Source organism: Aythya fuligula, chromosome 2 (genome assembly GCF_009819795.1).
Source record: "Aythya fuligula isolate bAytFul2 chromosome 2, bAytFul2.pri, whole genome shotgun sequence".
Taxonomy (NCBI): Eukaryota; Metazoa; Chordata; class Aves; order Anseriformes; family Anatidae; genus Aythya; species Aythya fuligula.
Window position 1 is genome coordinate 79,996,071 of NC_045560.1, and position 21,040 is coordinate 80,017,110.

General features: G+C 43.8%; 1 protein-coding gene across 1 annotated transcript; it reads right to left on the minus strand.

Moving 5' to 3' along the window:
• Positions 1-3,481: 3,481 nt before the first annotated feature.
• LOC116485600 (MARVEL domain-containing protein 3-like) lies at positions 3,482-20,779 on the minus strand. Its single transcript, XM_032181092.1, is given in 5 exon segments — positions 3,482-4,356; positions 15,638-15,807; positions 19,070-19,225; positions 20,195-20,337; positions 20,765-20,779. Coding segments are annotated over 5 exon segments (1,191 nt in total). The 3' UTR covers positions 3,482-3,649.
• Between the last annotated feature and the right edge of the window lie 261 nt (positions 20,780-21,040).

Here is a 21,040-nt window from a genome sequence, read left to right on the forward strand (position 1 = left end):
GAACATTTTCTTAAACTTATTAAGAAAATAAGAAAACTCATTGTTTATACCTGAAAATTTCCTTTCTGTGGGTGGATACAAAAGTTGCTCCTCTGTGTAGCTGGTCAGCAGCAGGAGGTAATGCCCTAACACGAGCAGTGGTGGCTTTATGCTTCCAGATGACTGAACTAATTGGTAAATGTAAAGGTTACGTGTATTTGGAGGAGTAAATATGCTCTTCCTCCACCGGCCCTATCTCCTGCAGTTTTACCTTTGCACTGAAATAGAAGAAGCCTGCATCTTGGGATGCTAATTTGCTCCGTTTTGGAAAAGTTTTTCCCCAGATTGAAAAACTTTATTCAAATAAAAGTTCATAAAAGAAGACATTCAGGAAAATGGGTGTTCAAAGAGACAAAAGCCTACCACGATGGAAATTTCACAGCAGTTTATGCAGCAGCAGGATGCAGAATCAGTGGCGTGGTGTTTTTTTTTTTTATTATTATTTATTTTAACATAATAATCCCAAATATTTTATGCTCTCCATTTCCCCCTCAGAACTAGGGCGTGGAGAGGCATTTTGTCAAAAAAAAGGCTTCATGTTTCTGTGCTTTGATTGAGTTTCTCTCCAAGGCTGCGAGGAGGGGGTTCCCCCGTGGATGAGGAATGCCTGGTGAGCTCAGCTGGAGTTTTTGCTCTTGGACTGACTGCAGCTTGTTTGCCCCACGCCAGCGACAGGTGCAAATTGATGGTTTAAACCCAAGAGGGGCCGGCAGGTAACTGAGATAAACGAGCTGCTGAACTCAGCCCAGCGCCTTGCACTGGTGGCCATCTGCGGGGGGGCTTTTCTCCAGCTGCACCTCCAGAGGTGGGGATAGCAGTTCTTTTAATCCTCTTTTCTGATGCTTCTGAATAGGCTCAGCTTGCCAGAAGGCCCCCTACTGTATCAGGGGTGCTGTTCTCGAGGCTTTTAGGTTGGCAGAGGCCATGCTGCTTACCCACAGCAGCCTCTGAGAGGTGTGGGTTTGACTTTTTCTGTCAGCGTAGGAGGTGAGAAGCTGGTGGTGGTCACAACCCACAGGCTGGACGTGCCCTGAACATCCCTCAAACCAGAGGGACCGGGGGCAATGGCCACGAGCAGTCCTTGCATTGCTAAAGGCCCGGCTACTTCGGGGAAAATTTGTCTGCAGGGACAGCTCCAAAGCAGCGAAGGGCTGATTTTATCCCCAGTGCTGACCCTGGAAGCTTCACACAGGCCTTGCATACATGCAAGGGAAAGGCTACAAGAAGTGATGGGGCTGGCAGGAGCGCCGTGCCCTGCTTTATTTACCCGTTCTCATGCGGCTTCTTGTCCCATCCCAGCTGGCAGTCGCTGTGCCGAGGCAGCAGGAGGTGGGACACTCATCTGCCCCAGAGGACACGGCCTCTGAGGAGCGCTTCTGGCATTTTCCACTTTCCTCTGCCTTACATCTCTTCGTGAAGGTGAGTGGAGGAAATGGAGCTGGTGTTTGTTCCCTCTGTGGCATTATTTCATCGTGGTCTCTCCTCATGGTGCCAAGGTCTCCAGCCCTCTGTCGGGGGCACTTTCCTGCCATGGGGACCTGGGAGGCCCCGAGTGCCCCGTCCTCGTTCGTGACTTACCAGGTGCTGCTTGCTGCAGTGGCGCTGGCTGCGACCCCCTTCCTACAAGGGACGATAGAGGTTTTGGGTTTTGTGGAGGAAGTCTACTCAAAACAGACTGCGTGTCCTGGGACAAACTGGGTCTAGAAATTTGGGCTGAGACTCGAGAGGCATCCCCAGGCAAGTTCTGCATCCAAGGGAGCCACCAGTCCCTGCAAATGTCATGAAAAACGGAGGGAACTGGGACACTGGGGATTCCCTGGGCTAAAGAGGCAATCACGTGGTGGCATTAATGAATTTACTGTAGAAAGTGGGAGCACAGCCAGAGCTGACAGTCATTGTTAATCAGGTTAACTATTAAAAGTCAGTTTCCTTTTGTTTAAGAGTTCAGCAAGCCCAATCATTTGGACTTTTGTTTTCCGTAGGCCTGGATAAATGAGTTTTACTAAGGGTTTGTTACTTCTGGCCAGAAAGCTGGATGGATAATGTTTGTCAGGTTAAAAAAAATAATAAATCAAACAGTAGCAGCTTTGCTTTATGAAGAAATCTACCGTTCTGTGTTTGTGCACATACAGGAGGGAGGACTGGGAGAAAAGGCAGAAGTACAGCTAAGGTGACAGCACAGCTGGGATTAGGGTTCAGGTGAGGATGGATGCAGCTGGGAACTTGGGGCACTCTGAGCCTGGTCAAGCAGGAGGCCTGGAAGTCAGAAAGAGTCGCAGGGAGCTTTCTCGCTTCCCACCTCTTGCTGTCTGAAAGGAGGCATCGGGGCTGGACTACTTGCAGCACTGAGTCCTGAGATTTGAAGCATGGGGAGTGCGGGGAATGAGCTGGGTGAGGGGCTGAGCAAACGCAACTGGGACCAACAGGATGCTTGAGGCAATGCCTAACATTATCCTGAGCCACTAGAGGTTGGCTGCGGCTCTAGCTGCGTGCCAGACATCCCTGTAACACTCTGCCCAGCCCCTTACAGCTTACCAGCGATGGCCTGGATCTGGGCAAAGACCTAGAAACTGAAGCCTCTATTGCTAATGTGGGTCACAGCAAGTTTTGAAAATGCTTTCACTCGTGTCTCCTGACAAGCACAGTACTGCTCTGAAGCTTGTTTACGTTCAAATTATTAAAGATATGTTTATGGTATCACATCAATGCCAAATACTTACTGTAATCGCATTTTCTTGTTAGGCTCATACTACCTCAAACGTACTCCTTTGAGTTATGTTTGTGTGTGTGTGTATATATATACGTACATAAAGTGTGCAACAAACAAGCTCTGTTGTGGTTCAAAAGAGCCTCCCTCCTCTGGGCAACGATTCTGAGCTGACAAAACTGAAAGGCCACAGCTAGAATCAAAATTGCCTCTTCCCTCCCCACAAGATGACAAACCTGAGCTATGTCATTAATAGCCTTTTTCTCCTCATTCTCTCCTCTATGAAGTCCAGTGACCTATTTCATCTGCCTCAAACAAAGGACTCTTACAAGATCTCCTCTTAAATTTATTTTCTCAACCCTGGGGCCATACAATTACTGCTGCTCACCCATGCTTTTCATGTTTAGATACTGGAAGGATGCATGTATTTTTTGTTGTTACAGCATTCCCATGAAAAATCAGTGGCAGCCAGCATGCTCCTGACTTGAGTTCTGCTCATGGTCAGCCAGCCAAACCTTCCTGAGATGGTTGCAGAAGCAAGTGGTACCTTCATTAAACTGATAGCTGACACATGTGCTGCCTCTCAGGTTCTGATCTCTGCTCAGATCAAAACAGCAGAGACCTGGAGCAGGACCCAGGTGCTGGTTTTGAAGTTGCAGCTATCTCAGCAATGTTTCTGAGGGAGTGTACGATCACCATGTGGTCCAGCCCTGTTGGAATTTCCTCTCAGCATCCATTTTATTACATCACGTTACAGCAGTATTTTTACATTGGGTGATTTGATACGTACATCAGTACCTTGTTGGACAGTGCACTTTGGACTCATTGCCTGTTAGGCGTGCAAAGTCCAGCGCCCGTCCCTTGCAGAAGCTCCTGTTCTTTGGCACAGTTCCAGAGCTGACTTCAGACTAACGTGGCAAGAGCCTGGATGTTGCGGGAGCTCTCAGGGGCCCTGTGGCCTGCGTGGTCGCTTCTCCTCCTTCTGTCTCTATCGCTGCTGCTGGGGCTGTACTGAGCCTTGGCCGCGTGGCTCCGGAAGGCCCGGACAGTTCGAACAGCAAGGATGCAGACCACAAAGCTAGCCAGGTACAAGCAGGCAGCGGCAACGCCGAAGAGGCCGACGGCCGCGTCGCCTCCCTGCACCACGCAGCTCATGGAGGTATAGCCGCGGCGCGCGTACAGCCGCTCGCGCCTCTTGCAGCTCTCCGTGGAGTTCACCTGGCTGACAAAATGCAAGTAGAGGCCGACGGCGGCCACGTAGCTCGCAGCAGCCAGGAGGTTGAAGGCGCACTCACCGACGAGCAGCCCCGGTTTGAGGCGGTGGATGGGCTTCACCCCCACCACAAGGAAGACGAGCGTAAGCGCTGCCGCTGCTAAGCTGAAGGCCACCCCGCCGTAGACGCAGGGGGCTCGCATCTGGGTGATCTGCATGTCCAGCTCTCTCACCTCCTGCAGCTCCGTCCCCTCGAAGGGGCTGTAGGCTGAGTTCAGGTTAAAGGACCCGAGACCCAAGCCGCCGAGGGAAGTGAAGCCTGCGACAGAGGCCTGGGCAGCGCCCACGCAGATCAGCACCAGGAGGTTGACCGTGATTTCCACGAACTTCAGGATGCCTGTGAGGAGCAGAAAGAGGGGAACAGATGTCAAAATCACGTCCTGAGCAAACTGGGGGCGATAAAAATACACCAAAACCATAAACAGCACTATTACAGACACAGTCCTCTTGGCTACAACAGCAGAAGGGTATTTCTTTAAAAGTAATAATGAGAAAAAAAAAGTAGTGCGAGCTCTCACGGGTACATTTCAGAAGTTGGGCAAATTATTATTATTTTTTTAAATTTGTCAGTGTGCTTGATAAATGGATCTCCATGGGGATGGAGGGGAAAAATCCATAAAAATTTTACTGTGCTTGTGTTACTGCCAAGGAAAGTGAATGGTGATAGTATTTTGGCCTGTAAGTACTTGGCATAAACATTGAACAAGAAATATCCAGCATGAACAAAATGCTGAGGTGAAAGCTGACAGAAACCTAGAATCTTCTAATGGCTTAAAATCTGTACAGTTATTTAGGTCCTTAAAAAATGTGTTTACTGCTTTAACTTACGTATTTTGTGCCTAAGTTTGTTAATTTTAATGTACTGTCTAATCAGACACAACTTCCACTCTCTTTCACAGAATCTCTTCATAAATATTAAGAAGCAGTTCCTGATAGTTTAGAAAAGTGGGAGACGGGGACAAAAATGCCTTATATATTGGGGTTAGTAGTGGAAATTTGATATCACTTTGTGTTCTCTTATGCATGCCTGGTTTCAGAAGAAAGCCTTATGATTTCTGAGCTGACTTCTCAGGTTATACTACTGATAAAGGTAATCAAGATTTTTTTTTTTTAAAGCAAAAATAAAAGAAGTGTATAAATGGCTTCTTTTTGTAGTAGCTGCCTGTCAGGAAAGAGCAGCGTGGCTTAGATAAATCTGATTATTCTGTGACAGCTCACTAGGGGTCAGGCTAAGATTAGTAAACGTGACTGATGTAGAAGCATAGCATAGCTAGAGTTGCCTATTTGGGAAATGAAAACGCCCAGTGTACCACGTGTGTTCATCCTCTGCTCCTGAAATTAATCACTGAATAGTGAGTCGGCTTAGCCCACCGTAGTCTGACAACCAAGAATGTAAGATACTTCACGCAGCGGTCCTATATTTGTCTTTAGAGCGGGGTGGGATCCTTGGCTTGTATACAGATGTTAATTTTATGCTCCTAACACTGACCAGCATGGCATTCTCCTCTTGAGCAACGGCTCAATTGCTGTCAAGGCTGCGTGGGCTTGAAAAAAAATCCTCTCTTGTGTTGCCAGATGCCTCTAACCGAAGAAAGTCAGCAACAGCCACTATGAAGGATCACTGGATGTTCCTGTTCAGCCCCTTCTTAGTCCCTCTGCAGAGGGCTGAGACAACAAATACCCTGCTGCTGCTGCTGCTGCTGCTTGCTTTCACTGGAAGGCGCTTCTGACAAGGTTTGACAAGGGCCTTTGGCTACTTCAGGAGTGCCCCTGTCCCCAGACTGGTCCCCTCACTTCTAACACAGCTGTTGGTAGGTGCTGAAGCCCATTCACATCACAGCCCTGTGAACCATCTGATTAGCACACAGGGGAGCAATGACAGCAGTGGTAATACCTGGGAACAGAGTATCTGAGGCTCAGCATGTTTCAGGTTGTGGATGTGTGCATGTGTACACACATTTCATACCCGAACATGAATAGGAAGAGCAGGCAGAGAAGACAGTGTTATTGCTGAGGAAGAAATAAGCAAGCACTTCTACGCATGTTTTCTTCAGAGATGATGCCCATTTCTGCATGAAAACCTGCCTTTTCCTTGACTTTTCCTTGACTCTTCCTCCACACAACCATTTCTGTGAAGCACGGCAATAATCATGCTGTTAACTAAATGTGTTCATGAGGCTTCGTCATCTAAGGAAGCATTTGTGAAGCTGTATGTAAAGAGAAATTTAAATCTCGGTCAATGACACAGGATTTGGGCCTCCTTGTACCAAATTCAAACAATGAAGGCAAAGAGACTTGAAGTTTTTAATGGGTACAGAGTCACTGCTTTATCTAGGACTGCTCAAAATATTTTTAAAGAGTAATTTTAGTATAGGACTCTTCCTGTTTCACCTGCTGCTCCACGTTTGTAACAGCATAAAAACAACTGACCCCAATCCTCAGTGGCATTGCTCGAAAATTTCCTGTGTACTCACACAAAGCCTTGACTTTACTGAGCCAACTGCTGGTACTATGGTAGGACTGGCGTGATGTGATGGGAGGAGAAATACAATCAGCGTGGGCTACTGCATTTTTAAAGTGCAGCAGTAGATGCTTTAATGGCACGCCTGGAAAATTTATTTTGGCACAGCATTCAGGTTGGACAGGTTTTCTATGTACCTGTGGTGTTTTCACACATGCCTGCTGTAGAATTGATTGGAGTGACTAAGCGATGGAGAGAGGTTCATTAGCAGCTACTCCATCAGTTATTTGCAATGTCTGGGTTGACTTTAAAACAAACAAACTCTGATATTAAAGAAAATCATAAAATGATGAACACTGTGTAGAACAAAGCTGTGAATGTAAGGTCTCCGATGACAGCCAGCAGGGTTTGTGAAAGCAGTAGGCAATCAATGGGTCCTCCAATTGTACAATCTTCGGGATTTTGAAGGAAATATTAAGCCCTGCTATGTTCAAGGCATATGTCCAGGCACCCTAAAAACTTCATACAACCTTCACCTGTAATCTGTTACAGTTAAAAGCTGATACCCAATCTATTGTACTAGTATAAACAGGACAGACAGACTCGAGAAATAAGGAGTCGGACAGTTCAATTTTGAGTATTAAGTCTGTCAAGGCATGCCAATTAACACATCGTAGCAGTGATCTATGCAAAGCATTTTTCTGCAGGCAAAAAGGACCGAGTTCACATCCACACTTCGGAGTCTACGTTGCCATTCCTACTTTCACAGGCTGGTTAGCAAAGTCATCTTAGTTATAGCTGCAGAAACCACATTGCCAAAAACTTTTCCAAAGTGGCAGCTGCTGATCTATTTTTTCTTTTTTTTTTTTTTTTCCTCTTCCTTTCTCAAGCTCAAAATCTTGGGATCAACCTAAAATGTTACTGATTTATATCAGAATTAGCAAAGCAAATAGCTGGCTTTGGGAATGAGCTCTCTCCGTATTGAGTAATGAGACTGAAGTCTGGGTTCCTCGATTTCCATTTCCCTTCCCATACTTTTCTGCGCTGCTTTTCAACACTAAAGGTGGGAAGAGCTGATGCAATCCAGAAGGCTGTGGATGCTGCCAGGAGCTTTCCAGAGGATTGCTTCACTCATTCTATAAAACCCAAATCTGCAATGGATGATACCTTCAATTTACTGCACTTGCTTTGTAACTTTGCTGTGTAAGCTACCTGCTGAGACAAACACAGTGACTTCCACAAAATGCAATCTTTCAGTTTATACCATTTATCTATCTGTTTTTCTCCCCCTTCCATGAGAAGTGCATGCTTGGCCATTGCCGTGGCATCAATGTAGTGATCAATAGCTTTGTTTTATATCAAAGGGTGGGCTCAAACATGCAGCAAAGCAAGCAGGCAGCCTGGAAGGGTGCAGAGCCACAGGCAGCTGACCTTGCTCTAACAGGTCCTACCCAGTCATCGTGTTCTTCCCTGGCCCTGTAACAACTCTGGCCTAGTATCAGGCCCTTCCAAGGGCTGTTTTAAGACATTAAAAGAGCAGGAAACGATTCAACTCTTTTCTTGTGTGCTGCTGTTTTTTCCTGCAACTTTAGCAACTTGAAGTGACTCACGGAGCATCTGATGAGCAACTGTGCTTGGCACGAGTTTAGCAGGGGAAGTAACACAGCCAGGACCAGGGGAGGATCAGCAGCTCTCCTTTTCAGGTGAGGCGAGCTGTTAAATCTGCATGTGTTGTCCCACAAAAAGACACTGTGTGACTGTGTGGTACCCAGCAAACCCACGGCGTGTTCAAGTCTCATGTATTGGAAGCTGCCAAGTCTTTTTCACCAGGCACCGTGGCAACATGCAGGCACCACGATCAGCATGGGTACGTACACGCGTCCACAAAGTAACACGGTCAATTCCTGTTTGTTCCTCTGTTTCCACAGCTGACAAAATCCCATCTGTAGGACAGACAGATCTGGCTGTTCCTCTTGAACTCCCTCTGACCCCGTGAGGGCCTGACTAATAGACGAGGCCTTCACAGCGTCTCCCTCCACTGCGCCTTGGCACAGCAGTCACTTTTTTTCCCTCTGTTGACCGCACGTGGGCTCTTCCTCCTGACTCTTCTGGTATCATGCCTTCCTGTTGATTTAACATCCCGAAGATGCTTTATGTTCCTCTCTCTCTCTGCATGGCTGCTGGCTCGCTCTCTCCCTCTGCTCCCCTCGCAGGCCATGTGCCATTGGGATCGGTGGTCCCAGGGCTGTCTGTCTGTCCCTCTGAGACACCTCGCCCCTAGTGCCATGGTGCATGTGCCAGAGCAGGCAGCACAAGGAAAAAACACATGCAAACCCGCACAGGTAAGTGGTGCCTGTGTCACGTCCCATTAGGGGTCGCTCGAGGAGAAGGGAAGACAGTTAGTGGCTACAACACATGCAGTAACAATAATTCTCCCAGCCTTTCTCACTAAAACTTGTCTCGTCTTCCAGTTTGGGGAGCGTTCTGCTTTTCAGAGCTAATGTTTTTTTATTTCTTTTTCCCCCCTCCAAAGGAGCAGGCAAGTATTTTGACCATATATAGCAACTTACAAAAGCTGGAGACAGTCCTGAAAAGGATCTCATATGCTGAACTTCTCTCGGCAGTGCAGGTTTTGCTTTCCACAGAGAGCAAGGACACAGCTCAGTGTGCAGCTTTGGTCACCTCTGGGCTAAACTGAGTCGGTGGCAGGAGAAATACAATGGGTGGGAAGGAGAGAAAATGTCAAAGGAAAAGGAATTTTGTTCCCCTTTTGGAAGGGCACAAAAACGTGACAGAAGAGAGGAGGAAGCAAAACAATGGAGGAGACCTAAAGAAGGGAAATGAAAAGGAGAAAACAGTCGCGACAGATCAAAAATGTTAATTCTGGATGCAAAGTATTACAGTATCTTGCTAACGGTATTCTTTCCCTCATGTAGACTTACTGAAATGAGTAACGAGAAGTAGACCAACTTCATTAATGCAAGTTCAGGGCAATGCACAGCTTTGCCAGAAATAAGCAAACCTTCCCCAAGCCCCCACACCACCACTATTTCTGTAGCTCTCCGTGTTCTTTAGTCAGTGGTGAGATTTAACTTTCACTGAGTTATGTTAAAATCTCCCTACTAGGGTAACATTCGGTGGATTAAAAAACAAACTGAAACAAAACTCAGAACACAATAGTTACAAACAGGGAAAATTAAATTATTCATGTGCTCTAGAAAGAAGCACTACCACTGCCTTTTAATGAGTTGTCCCTCTTTACTAAAGACAATCACTCTGCTAGGAAATCCCAAAGGATGATCAGCCTTGTTTTTAATGATTCACACAAGCCTTATATTAATAATTAATGCTCAAATTCAAACGATTGCCCTGTTTTTAATGTGTATTGTCTTCACTTGAAGAACTATTGTCCCACCTGCTCTATCCAATTTTCACAGACTTGATTTGCAGAACTACTTCAGCAGCCTCTGTCCCCACAGAGTTTCCCACCACCATATGACACTGATTTACTTGCAACTGAGGCACAGTTTCAGTGTTTTTTTCCCTGCCTGGGAACAACAGCTTTTGTCCCAGCAGTTCCTCAAAGCATCAGTTCTAAGCATGGTTTTAACTTCTCTCCTGTTAACCCAGCACGAGTCACCTTCTACAGTTTTGGAAAAGGTGGGAAGCAGAAGGTCTTGCATTAAACTCCAGCACTTACTAATACTGATTTAAATACAATAGCTGTAAAAAGCCTTAGATGTTTTGTGTCCCTGGTAGGTCTCTGCACAATCAGCTCATGTTCTGCATTTCAGAAAATGGCATTTTTTTTCTTCCTAACGTACCCATTGTTCGGTCAAGTAGTAAACAAAATCTTGGTATCGAAACTAACTTGCAGGGTTTTTATGCCTTTTTTTTTTTAAAGCCCAGAAAACAATGAAATGCTCGTTTCTTATGCCAACTTTCTGTAGCCACTCCTTTCATTTAAGCTGAAACTGAGCCGCCTTCAGAAGGTATAAAATAAAGATTGGGGTGTTATCGCTCCTTAAGCAACCATAATCTGGCTGAAGGTAGGGCAGGTTGGAGGAGCCTGTGAACCGGAGCTTCTCATTCCCTTCACAACTTGTGGGTTGTCATACCTGGCGAGCAGCATTCCTGCCTGGGTGTATTTCTCTCCTTGAAGTGAGCTGTGATCCCTTGCTCACGAAATACAGCTACTGTTCAATATAGTTGCTCTGCTGTATCGATCAGCTTGGAGAGACGCTTTCTGAAGACAACAGTTTTTCTTGGTTGCTAGAATTTGGGTCAGATGAGAGGCAGACAAACCCAGTGACCTTGCAAGAAAGATGGTACCACTCTTATTTTACACTGGGAGAGTGCAGACTTAACTAAGATTTCCCAGTAGGGAACCATGGAGCAGAGTCTAACGTATTCTGAACAGCTAATGCCAGCTTTGCCTGCTTTCTTTCCCTGCTACCTTAGTTCCATCTTCTCAGTTGCAGTTCTCCCCTCTCTAAAAACAATAATGCACCCGTTAGCACAATCCCAAAAGGTGGGTGAAAACAATTGATGTAAAAACGTGGGCAGAGGGAAGTCGCATATCATGACAGGGCAACAGTTCGTTAAAGGTAGAAGATGTTATCTGCAGCCACTGTAGCTCCCCTTCACGGATTTACAGAGCTAATTGCTCGTGGTTATTTGTATTTTGTGGCAAAACCAAGCTTACCTCAAAATTAAATACTCTTCAGAACAGGAAGGTTACCTGCAGCTCTGCTGTGCACCGTATCTTGCTCATGTGCAATATTAATTAAGCATTTCCAATCATCTGGACTATCTTCATTTGCTTAGCTCCATCCAATTCACACTATTAATGCCCTCTGTCTTTACAATTCCAGGATTAAAAACTTGATGGCAAATTTCAGCTGTTGTTCACACTGTATTTAACTATACTTTGTAAGAAGGGGCATGCTACCTAATTACAAGTGAGACTATAGGGGAACTTGGTGCTCTGTTCTTGTAACAGAAACATGTTGAAATTAACTGAGTGTCTACTAGCATGATCCTTCTGCTTAGGGTGACTTTTCACCTTGTTATTTTTTCCACTCTACGAGTATTTGCCAGCATGTGTAGCTACAGGAAGAACTTAGACTGTGCTTTGTGAAAACAACAGCTTATAGATGTTTACATTTGAATTAATGCTGGCTTGTTAATGCATGAGTATAACTTGGAGAAAGTCATTGTTATTCCCTAATTCGATTTCCTCCTTCAAATAAATTTAGTTTGATATTTCCTCCCGGCTAAGTTTGAAGTCATAGACTTTTTTCTGTTGTTACAAATCATAATGCTGTCTTCTTCTGAGAGGAAATTGGCTTTAATGATTGTGGATGTTAGAATGTAAGCTAAAGACATGATTGTTTGGAAGCGCCTACAACATGCTTAAGAAATCTGATACTGTTCGTGGCGCCTCTTTAAGCTGTAATCATGGCAGGAAAGAACAGGGATTTGATTATATTTGTTCCATCACAAACTTTTTTCTATCCATTTTAAATGCTGTCTCCCTTAAATGCCACATGGGTTGAAGTACTAAAAAAAAAAAGTTAGCACTCAAGTTATGACTAACATGGTACAACTTGATTCAAGGCTAAAATGCAGGCGTTTTCTCAGTCAGATACTGACCAAAGATGATGGTAGAAACCTTGTTTACCTTCACCATTTAAGCAAAACTAAAGAAAACATTATCCTGCAATTGCATTGCTCCACCTCTTTCACACCAATATACATAATGAAATCATAACAAAAAATTTTTGAGGTCAAGTGACCAAGTATCTGTGACCAATTTCAGATCAGCAATTCGTTCTTGGTTTTGGCTCAGATTTTGCTCTCTCTAAGGTGAAGGAACAAGCGTGGCAGCCAGCCTTGAACAACTTCTCTTGTTCCTTCTAAGCAAAGCAAATATGATTGCTAACTTAATTTTCATAGAACTATAGAAATCTTATCTGGGCTTACTGAGAAAGCAAGTTCAATGTGATCGCCTAAAATAACTTCAGCTCTAAGTACCCCCAGGCCAAAAACTCTGTAATTTTCAACATGTGTTGTCGTAGCTGTTGAAAATGGTTATTCCAAGCGTTAGTTCCTTAGCTGATGATAGGTTTGTCTTTATCAGAAGTTTATTTCCAATTCCTGTGTAATTATAAAGAATACCTAGACAGCTTGACACCATTCTATAAGCTGTTGTGTACTACAGAAACAGAAGGTGGCAAACTTCTGTGTCTATTGTCTTTTGAACCTACAATCTGCAGATCCAAAAGTGTGACTTACCCTATGAAATAAAGCACATGGTAGCTAGAAATAAAGCTAGCATAGCAAAGAAGAGTCAAAAGTTCTGTAGAGGGGCAGGTGTTTGAAAGAATCACCAGATATATGAAGAACGGCAAACCAAGTGGTACTACATCTTATTTTTCAAAAGATGTTTATGATGAAGCTTCTAGTTAACAGCTCTTAAAGGACACCAGCTCCTGTGAGATAAAAGGGAAGATCCTCTCACGGATTAGTAGCTGTTAAAAGAAAATAAAGAGGAAATGACTGGCTTTGAAGCAGATGGAATTAAGGGAGAAATCTTTGTTCTGTGCTGCCACACAACTGAAGCGAGAAGTTACCCAGTTCACAAAATGGTTCCTATTCCAGAGAACAACTCGCTCTCTCCTGGTCCAAATCCTTACATTTCTCCTAAATTTGCACTCTAGTATATTGTTTGAGAGGACGTGTAAGTAGATGCCTTCTTTATACGACCCAGTACTGCTACCCATGTGGTATCGACCTGAACAGCTTTGAAGAGGTCTTGCTCACGGAATTTTTTAGCAGATCTTTTCCTTCTGTTTTCAGGATGAAAGGATTAAAAAAGGAGCAGAATGGTATGAAGTTTCTTAGATAGTATCAAATGTTCCTAATGGCGCATGAGTTTAGTATCAGTTGGCAGTTGTTCCTTCCATTATATTCATGTTGGGTTTATTTTCACACAGCAGTTAAAGGGATAACAAAAAAAAAAAAAGTGTGGGGGTTATTGACAGAAGGAGAGAATAATAAAAGATAGGAGAACAATGTATTTTTTTCTGCTGCTGCTTGCAGTTCAAGTGTTAGAAGGATCCCTATGAAAAAAATCAGCCTATTTATGAAACTTGACTTTAGATTTTTGGGATATTGCTGGTGAAAAGCATGGATAAAGAGGGCAGTACTTAGGTGAAGCAAATACTTCACAGAGCTCTGGCTGTTTAGAATTCCTCGCTGGTATGACAAACTCATCAACATGCACTGAAAACTTAAGTAGAGTTTCTGGGAAAAAGGAAAAGATAGATTTAGTGAAAGCAGAGAGATGCGTGCTCGGAGAATTCACATTTCGCTGGAAAAGACTGTGCTAGATCACCTGATTTCTCAGCCTCACTTGATACTACTCATTTATTTTGGAATTAAGGCAATCGGGAAGGGGGATTTCATCAGAGTGCTGATAAAACATTGGCACAAGAGAGATAGTTAAGAAGCATTTCCAAGAACTTTCAATGCTGTAAGAAGTTGTACCTCACATGTACTGACTTTGTATTCTGCAGTTCATGTCGTTTTTCATTTGTAATGTTTGCTATCTGACTGAAGGAAATACAAAATTCTGCAAAACCACTCTAGGAAATTCCGCTAAATCTTGGTACTTTCAAAAATTAAACGGGGTGGTAAAATTCTCATGATCTTATCAACCTCAAATTTCATTTATTGAAATAAAACCATTAACGAAAGGATTTATTTTCTAGATGATCTCTTTTCCCTCTTCCACTGCAAGCTCAGACACTAAATTTTTTGGAAAATACTGAGCAATAGCTGGGGGATGGTGGGATTGAAATCATCGTCTTCAACTGATGCATGCAAATCTAGGACATTTTGAAAATGTTAATGATGTTTAATGCACTGAAATAATGAGAAGCTAACAGGGGGGGAAAGCCCAAGTCCTACTAAGCTATCCATAAGTCTAAACAACCAGTGAAACTGGAAACTAAATGGGACATTTCATTTTTCTAAACCTGTGAAAAAATAGCACATGGAGTCTTCTAAGGTTTTTCAGACAAGTTAAAACAATCCAGCATTGCTGCAGGTAGAACTGCCAACACAATCTTATCAGGAGTAAAATAATTATGGGTCTGTGTCAGTAAATACGCTCTGCTAACTGTTGGAGTTAAAACTCCTTGAAAAAAACAAACTGCATACAAATAAACAATTACAACATATTTTTAAGAGAAAATAGCTCAACTCACTCTTAAAATTGTTCACACAGAGAGAAATATCAAGAGTAAATCAAGTGTGTTATTTAACTTCCCTTCATGGAGCAAAGAAATAATCTTGTGTTATGTGTTTTCATTTCCTTGCAACAACTAAACTCTTCATTTGTCTCTTTAGTATCTAAAAACCCTTTCAGTCTTCTTCACTAACTGCATGTTTCAACTTAGACTGCAGTGGGTCTTTCTTAAAAACAAAGTGAGAACGCTTTCTGTCCTGAAGAGGGAAAACTTTAAAGGAGCAGTGGGTATTTTAGCTAATTTTTTTTTCCAGTTTACGGGAATGAGTTTAACTTAAGAGTTAGGCTGATTTCCTCCCACATTCATGATTGCTTCTCTGTTTGTTGTAGCCACTTTCTACGTATGAAAAAAAAAAACACACTTGTATTTCTAAAGAGCTGTTTTGTTGGATTCATGTCCGTAGAATGGTTCTGTGTCATGCTATGTGACTTTATAAAGATGCATCAGTGATGACTGGATTACATACAGAGCTGATAAAAAGTCTGAGAAGAATGTGTCAGAATGCTGCAGCTTTGATGCTGCATTAGTCATACTTAAATTGCCTAAGGATGCAAGTATCTATTTTATTCCTAAATCCCAAAGCTTAACTCTTGTTGCACAAACTGGCAATTAGGCACATGACCCACGCTGGTGCTCTGGATGCGAAGTACCTCTGTAAATCTTGCTTTTCAATACCTAAAACTAGTTACTAACCTGCAGTTATGTCATTCATTAATTTTAACCTAGAATTTTATGTATTCCCCTCAGCTTTACACTGTTGTGCTTCTGAACACAGAAATCAAAACCAAGACCAGCCCTTGGAAGGAGAGGAGTAGACGGCAGGTAGTAAGAACCTCACGTACCTCTTGTTGTGCATACCTTTGAACACTTCATTGAGAAGGTCTCCTTGGGAGGGTAATACTGAGGCGGTGGGCCAAAATATTCCTGTGATGCTCCTGAAGCTTTAGAGTATGAGTCTGAGCAAACAGTGGAAGCCCTTGAATGCTGGCCACCTCGGACATCTCTTGTTGACCTACGGTGGAGTAAACAGGTAACGTACAGTAATTAGATCACGCTTTCTTGTGAATGTGAAAACGTTAAAAACTGGAAGAAGCTCCTGTTAGTGGAACCAGCTGACTTGTTTCATAAGGCTCTGATCTTTTTTGCTTGTGTCTTTTGAAAGCAAATACCCCAAATACTTGCATAAATCCATGTTCACAAGGATATTTGCACTTGATCATGCGTTGTTATTTTGGAAAGATCTGTACTCACTGGCTGACTTGGTTGGGTTACTCACAAAAGGCAGCAAGAAGGGTGTGAGGGGAGAGTTCCTGTCCCCTTAAAAATGAAGTTAACAGATATTTTTCCATGAAAAACATTTTTAGCTAGTCCAAAGAATAAAAATTAAAATTATTTTCAAATTTAAAAAAGCAGATGAAGGTGTTCAAACTGGGGAAAAACATTAGCCTGTTTATGTCTTTCCCTCTTTTCTGAACTCCCTAATGACAGGTGAAGAAGAATCTAAAATCAGCCAAAATAAATGAATTTCATGGATCTCTGCTTAGCATCTCTATTTGTATACTTCAAATTGGAATTGTCTGGCTTGCTGCAATGACATACAGCTCTGCAAATCAAGACTGATGCTGTTTAAGGTTGGTGGGATTTAGATTATTCTGTATGAAAAGTGCAATTTGCTCTTTTAAAACTGAGTTAACACTCAGGTTAAAACAAACAGTGGCTGTAAATCACTTTGTAAATGCTTGGTCTAATCTCAGTGTTCCCCCTCATTTGAAGGAGAATTGGAACTTGCCTTTTTCAAGGTACAGCTGGATGATGTTGTTATTACAGGGTATTTTAAGTTTCATTCCACATTATTGTTTTTATGTCTTCCTATTCAATTATTATCTTGAACTTCTTATCCACATATCAGTATTTTCAACTGTAGTTTTGTTTCCTAGTATCACAGCACTTGGGTTTATCTTCATCCAATTCCAGATTCAACTTACAAAAATATTATCACATTCATCCACATTAAATCATGCTCTTTGTAATCTTACATTTTAATTAAGACCTTCAGTAACAAGACCAATGCTAACATCTCCGTGTGCAGCTGCCAACAGCTCTATTTGGCTGAAACAATCCTGATTTTTCTGACCTTTGTCCTGTGTCTTGTGCAACCACCAAAGCATCCTGCGCAGCTGTGTCACATAAATTAAATAAGCTGTGTGATTTATAAGACTTCCAGTTAACTTGAAAGCAATCCCTTTGGTACTTCTGATGCAGCTGCTTCTCTCTATTGTATCTTGCTACATGCCAAAAAAACAAAACAAAAAATAAAAATAAAAAAACAGCTCCCCTAATGTTCAGTAACTGAGTACAATTGGAAAAAAAAATTCTTCTAGATGTTTTTTTTCTTCCTCATAATGGGCCTCTTCTGGCCACCTTTGCTCCTGATTCCCTCCAGGACTTTCCAGTTCAGGGTAATGCAACTCTTTCTTCTCGGCAACGAGAGGAAGCGTGCTACAGGAGTTTCAGACAGAAATGCACTGTGAAAGAGAAATACTGTCGCTAGAAAGTCTTGGCTCGTAAGGGAGTGCATTAGGCACCCAAATTACAGCTCCTACAAAACTCTTCCCATCTCTTCAGTTATGGTATCTGGAGGTCTTTTGGTCAATGACCCTAAGACTTCACCAATGTACTGTAATTTTCTTTCAAAATCAGTTGTTCTTGAGAGGTATACAGGAGAAATGTTACAGTATACCAAACTCCATCAAAACGATTAATGCACAAGTTTTTTGATTAGTTGCAGTGAAGACTGGTGGCCGCCAGAGTCTTGGCTTGACTCTAAGAATGATCTCTGTGGCTGTTATAGATCTGTATCTGCAGCTTCCCTTTCTCTACTCCATGCTGTATACAGTGAAGGTCTGTTGGCCTTTACGATCCTTCCACCAATTTTCAGTCTGCATCCAGTAATTTATTTGTAATGGCAAAAACAAAAGTCCAGAGATGTTGCTTCAGTGATGCCGTATGTGACACCCCTAACACCTTTCTTTTTTCCCCACAGTGGGGTTAATTAATATATTCCCGGCAAATGCTGCTCTCCTTCTAACATGTTGAAGATAATTTAACTATATTCCCTCCTGATCTTTGCTTTTACTAAGGACAATCATACAGCCTCTGAGGATGACACTTAGGCTGATTTTTGTTCCCATTTCTCTCAAAATTTTCATAGCACGTTAGCTAGTTTTCGTCATACAACAGGATTATCATCCAATTTTTTTTTATATTTAGCTGAAAGTACTCTTTCTAGTCCACACAGTGCATTTCACTACTGCTTTTATTCTCATCCTGTTTTTCTTGCTAATGTGTATTGTTGGGGAGGACTTCAGCATTAGAGCTTTTCAAGAATCTTTATTACATTTATCTCCTCCCTGCTCCTTGCCTTTTTTCTTAAATTGCCTTACCTTACAAATAGGCCCCCAGAGGCTAAGCGGATGTGAGGAACACCTTACTGCCCTGGCTGATTTGCTGCTGGTGTTTACAGCTGCAGACCTCTCTCCAACAAAGCAACCACTGGCATGCCCTCAAAGAAAAACCGTCTAAGCTAAGTTCTAATATGCTGTAGGCTAGCCAGGCTGAAAGGAAGAGTATAATATCCTGAGAGTTTATTTGCCACTCCAACCCTTCTATTAGTTTGTTTATCGTACTGATAGTTGGCTGACCCGCTATCAAGTGCTATGAACCGCCTGGGGCACTTAAATAAGTACTCATTTATTGACTGCAACTACTTACATCAATTTTGTTTTGGATTAGTATGAACTTGTTCATAGCCGAGCTAGACCAGCCTAAGAATTTGGTTAAGTGCTTGTGCTGGTCTCAGTCAAGTGATGTTCTGTATTAAACACTGTGTATTTAGCAAGCCTTCACTTGCTCTTGCCTGCTGACCAACTTCTTAACCACCTGTACAAAGACCCGTGGCCACACTTCAACTGCTTGTGACCCAGCTTTATCCAGATAACCCTATGAAAATCACAGCTCTGCCTGTGTCACAAAGCCTCCTTTCTACCTCCTCTTAGGATGCTGTTACCCTGGAGCTCAATAAAAAATTAAAAATTGCTTAAAATTTCAGAGTAAAATAGTTTCCTGATTCTTAAAGCAGCATGCTCATGCTTCGTGATTTCAAGGCTGAGTGAATGCTTTCTTTACTACCCTAATATGAATGTTTTTAAAAGCAAAAAAGAGGGCAGGCACCGTAGACCTGCTGTGATATGTTCCTTTAAGGTGGTCAAACCTACCTTCCATTGTATGGGTATTGCTTTCTTGTTCTTCTCTCTTCCTCATACCTGTCGGATCCATGATCCTCATGGTGCCTGCGCTGCTTTTCTTGGTATCGTCTCCCATCATGAGGCATCTCGTCTTACATGTATTTTTTTTCTTTCTGAAATAACTTCCTGCACCAGAAAAATGAAACTGTTTCATTTTATAGCTCTACTCAGTTATTCATTGACCAGCACTTACAGAACACGTCCATTTCATGCTGGTTCAAGGCTTGGTAGAGACTTCCTTAAGAAGTGAAGGAAGTAAAATCCTTTAAACTGCACGTCAATTAAGTTCAGTAAAGAAGGATGTTTTTCTCTGCATTTCCCTATTGATCAAGTAGTCGTGTTTTTTCTATACTCAACAGTTTTTGCACTGAGGTGATTAGGTTTGCTCATACCCTTATGTCTCTGCTGCAAGGACAAGGCACGGTGTCCACAAAGAGTGTGGATCTTGACTTTGTTACCGTATTTTGTTTGTTTTTAAAGCCAATACAGCATTAAACACATCAAATAGCTACCACCCAACCTGCCAACCTTTATTCTGGAGTTTTCCAAGAGGAAGGCACCCCTCGGTGTCAACAGACGTGTTACCAAACATTGTGTCCCTTTGGGAAAACATGCTACAGGCAAAGCTGAAACTAACTTTGCACAAAGATATATCCTTCGTAATTTTATACTAGTTGTTTACAGGGGTGTTTCCTCCTGGAAGTGTCTCTACCCTTTGGCTGTAGGAGATCTCAGCGTGCAGCCTCAGCCCCTCAGCGACCCTCTGCCATCACCGCAGCCCTTCAGCCTTGCCCTAAAAGCACCCCAGTCGATTGGGTTTCGACTGATCGCCCTCAGGCCTCGCTGACCGCCTTCCCTTCCTCCTCCTCAGGGTGCCATTATAGCCGGCAGCCTCTTTATTTATTATATTTTCACGGCGCACAGCCGAAGAGCCGCTGCCCCCCCGCTGCAAGCCGCGCTCCCCCTCCTGAGGCAGAGGGCGCTCCGCATGGCGGCCGCCACCCGCTCCTACCCCCGGGGGCAGCGGGGATCCTTCCCCGGGGGCAGCCCGGCCCCGAGCCCGGCCACCTCTCCCCGCTGCCCCCGGCCCCTCACCTGAGGGCAGCGCCGAGCTCCGGCTCCCGGCCAGGGCCGTCCCCCGGCGGCGGGGAGGCGGAGGCGGCCGGCGGCGGCCCGGCCCCTGGCGCAGGTGCTGCCCTGCGCCATGCCCGCCCTGCGCCATGCCCGCCCTGCTCGGGCTGCGGCCCGTGGGGGCCCCCCGGGTTTGGGGGAGAGAAATGCTGTGTCCCGGGGCGTGTGACAGCCCTGCTTCTCTTTAATTTAATAAAAAGAAGTCCTCGTTCTCCTACTCCTAAGTGGGGCCCTGAGAGGGAGTGCAAGCGGACGAGTGATAAAGTAAAAATCCCAGCCCTCTGTCAGCTTCCAGCTACGTGCAGGGCTTGAAGACATGCAGCGAGAGGCGCAGAGGCAAAATAAAATTTTGAGGAAATTTGTCCCCAGGTGTAAATGGGTAGGAACAGGCTGTTTTAAAGCAAGTACGATAGATGGCAGCTTGAAAAGGGAGGTAGCCCCTTGACTCTCCTCCGGTGTAAAGGCAGGATTTCGGTAATTGAGCACTTGAACACGTACAGTCTGTTTTCCTGGTGCCCTGCTGAAAGGCCTTACTTTGATGAACAACATGTGGATCTGCTGGGGTTTTGTCTCCTCACTGTGATGTTTCCCTCACAGGAACAGTACGCTGCTCCCTTCGGGATGCTTCTTGTCCAAAGGCTTCAAAAAAACACACCACCTTTTCAGAAGCTATTTCGTACAGAGAGCCTGGGCAGACCCATGAACAGGCACTGCCGTGAACTGGTCACTCATTGTGCAGTCCCATGCAGAAAAACTCCAAGTGCCTCAACAGTGGGATGGTGCTGGTAACGTGGCACAGTGCCCGGCTGA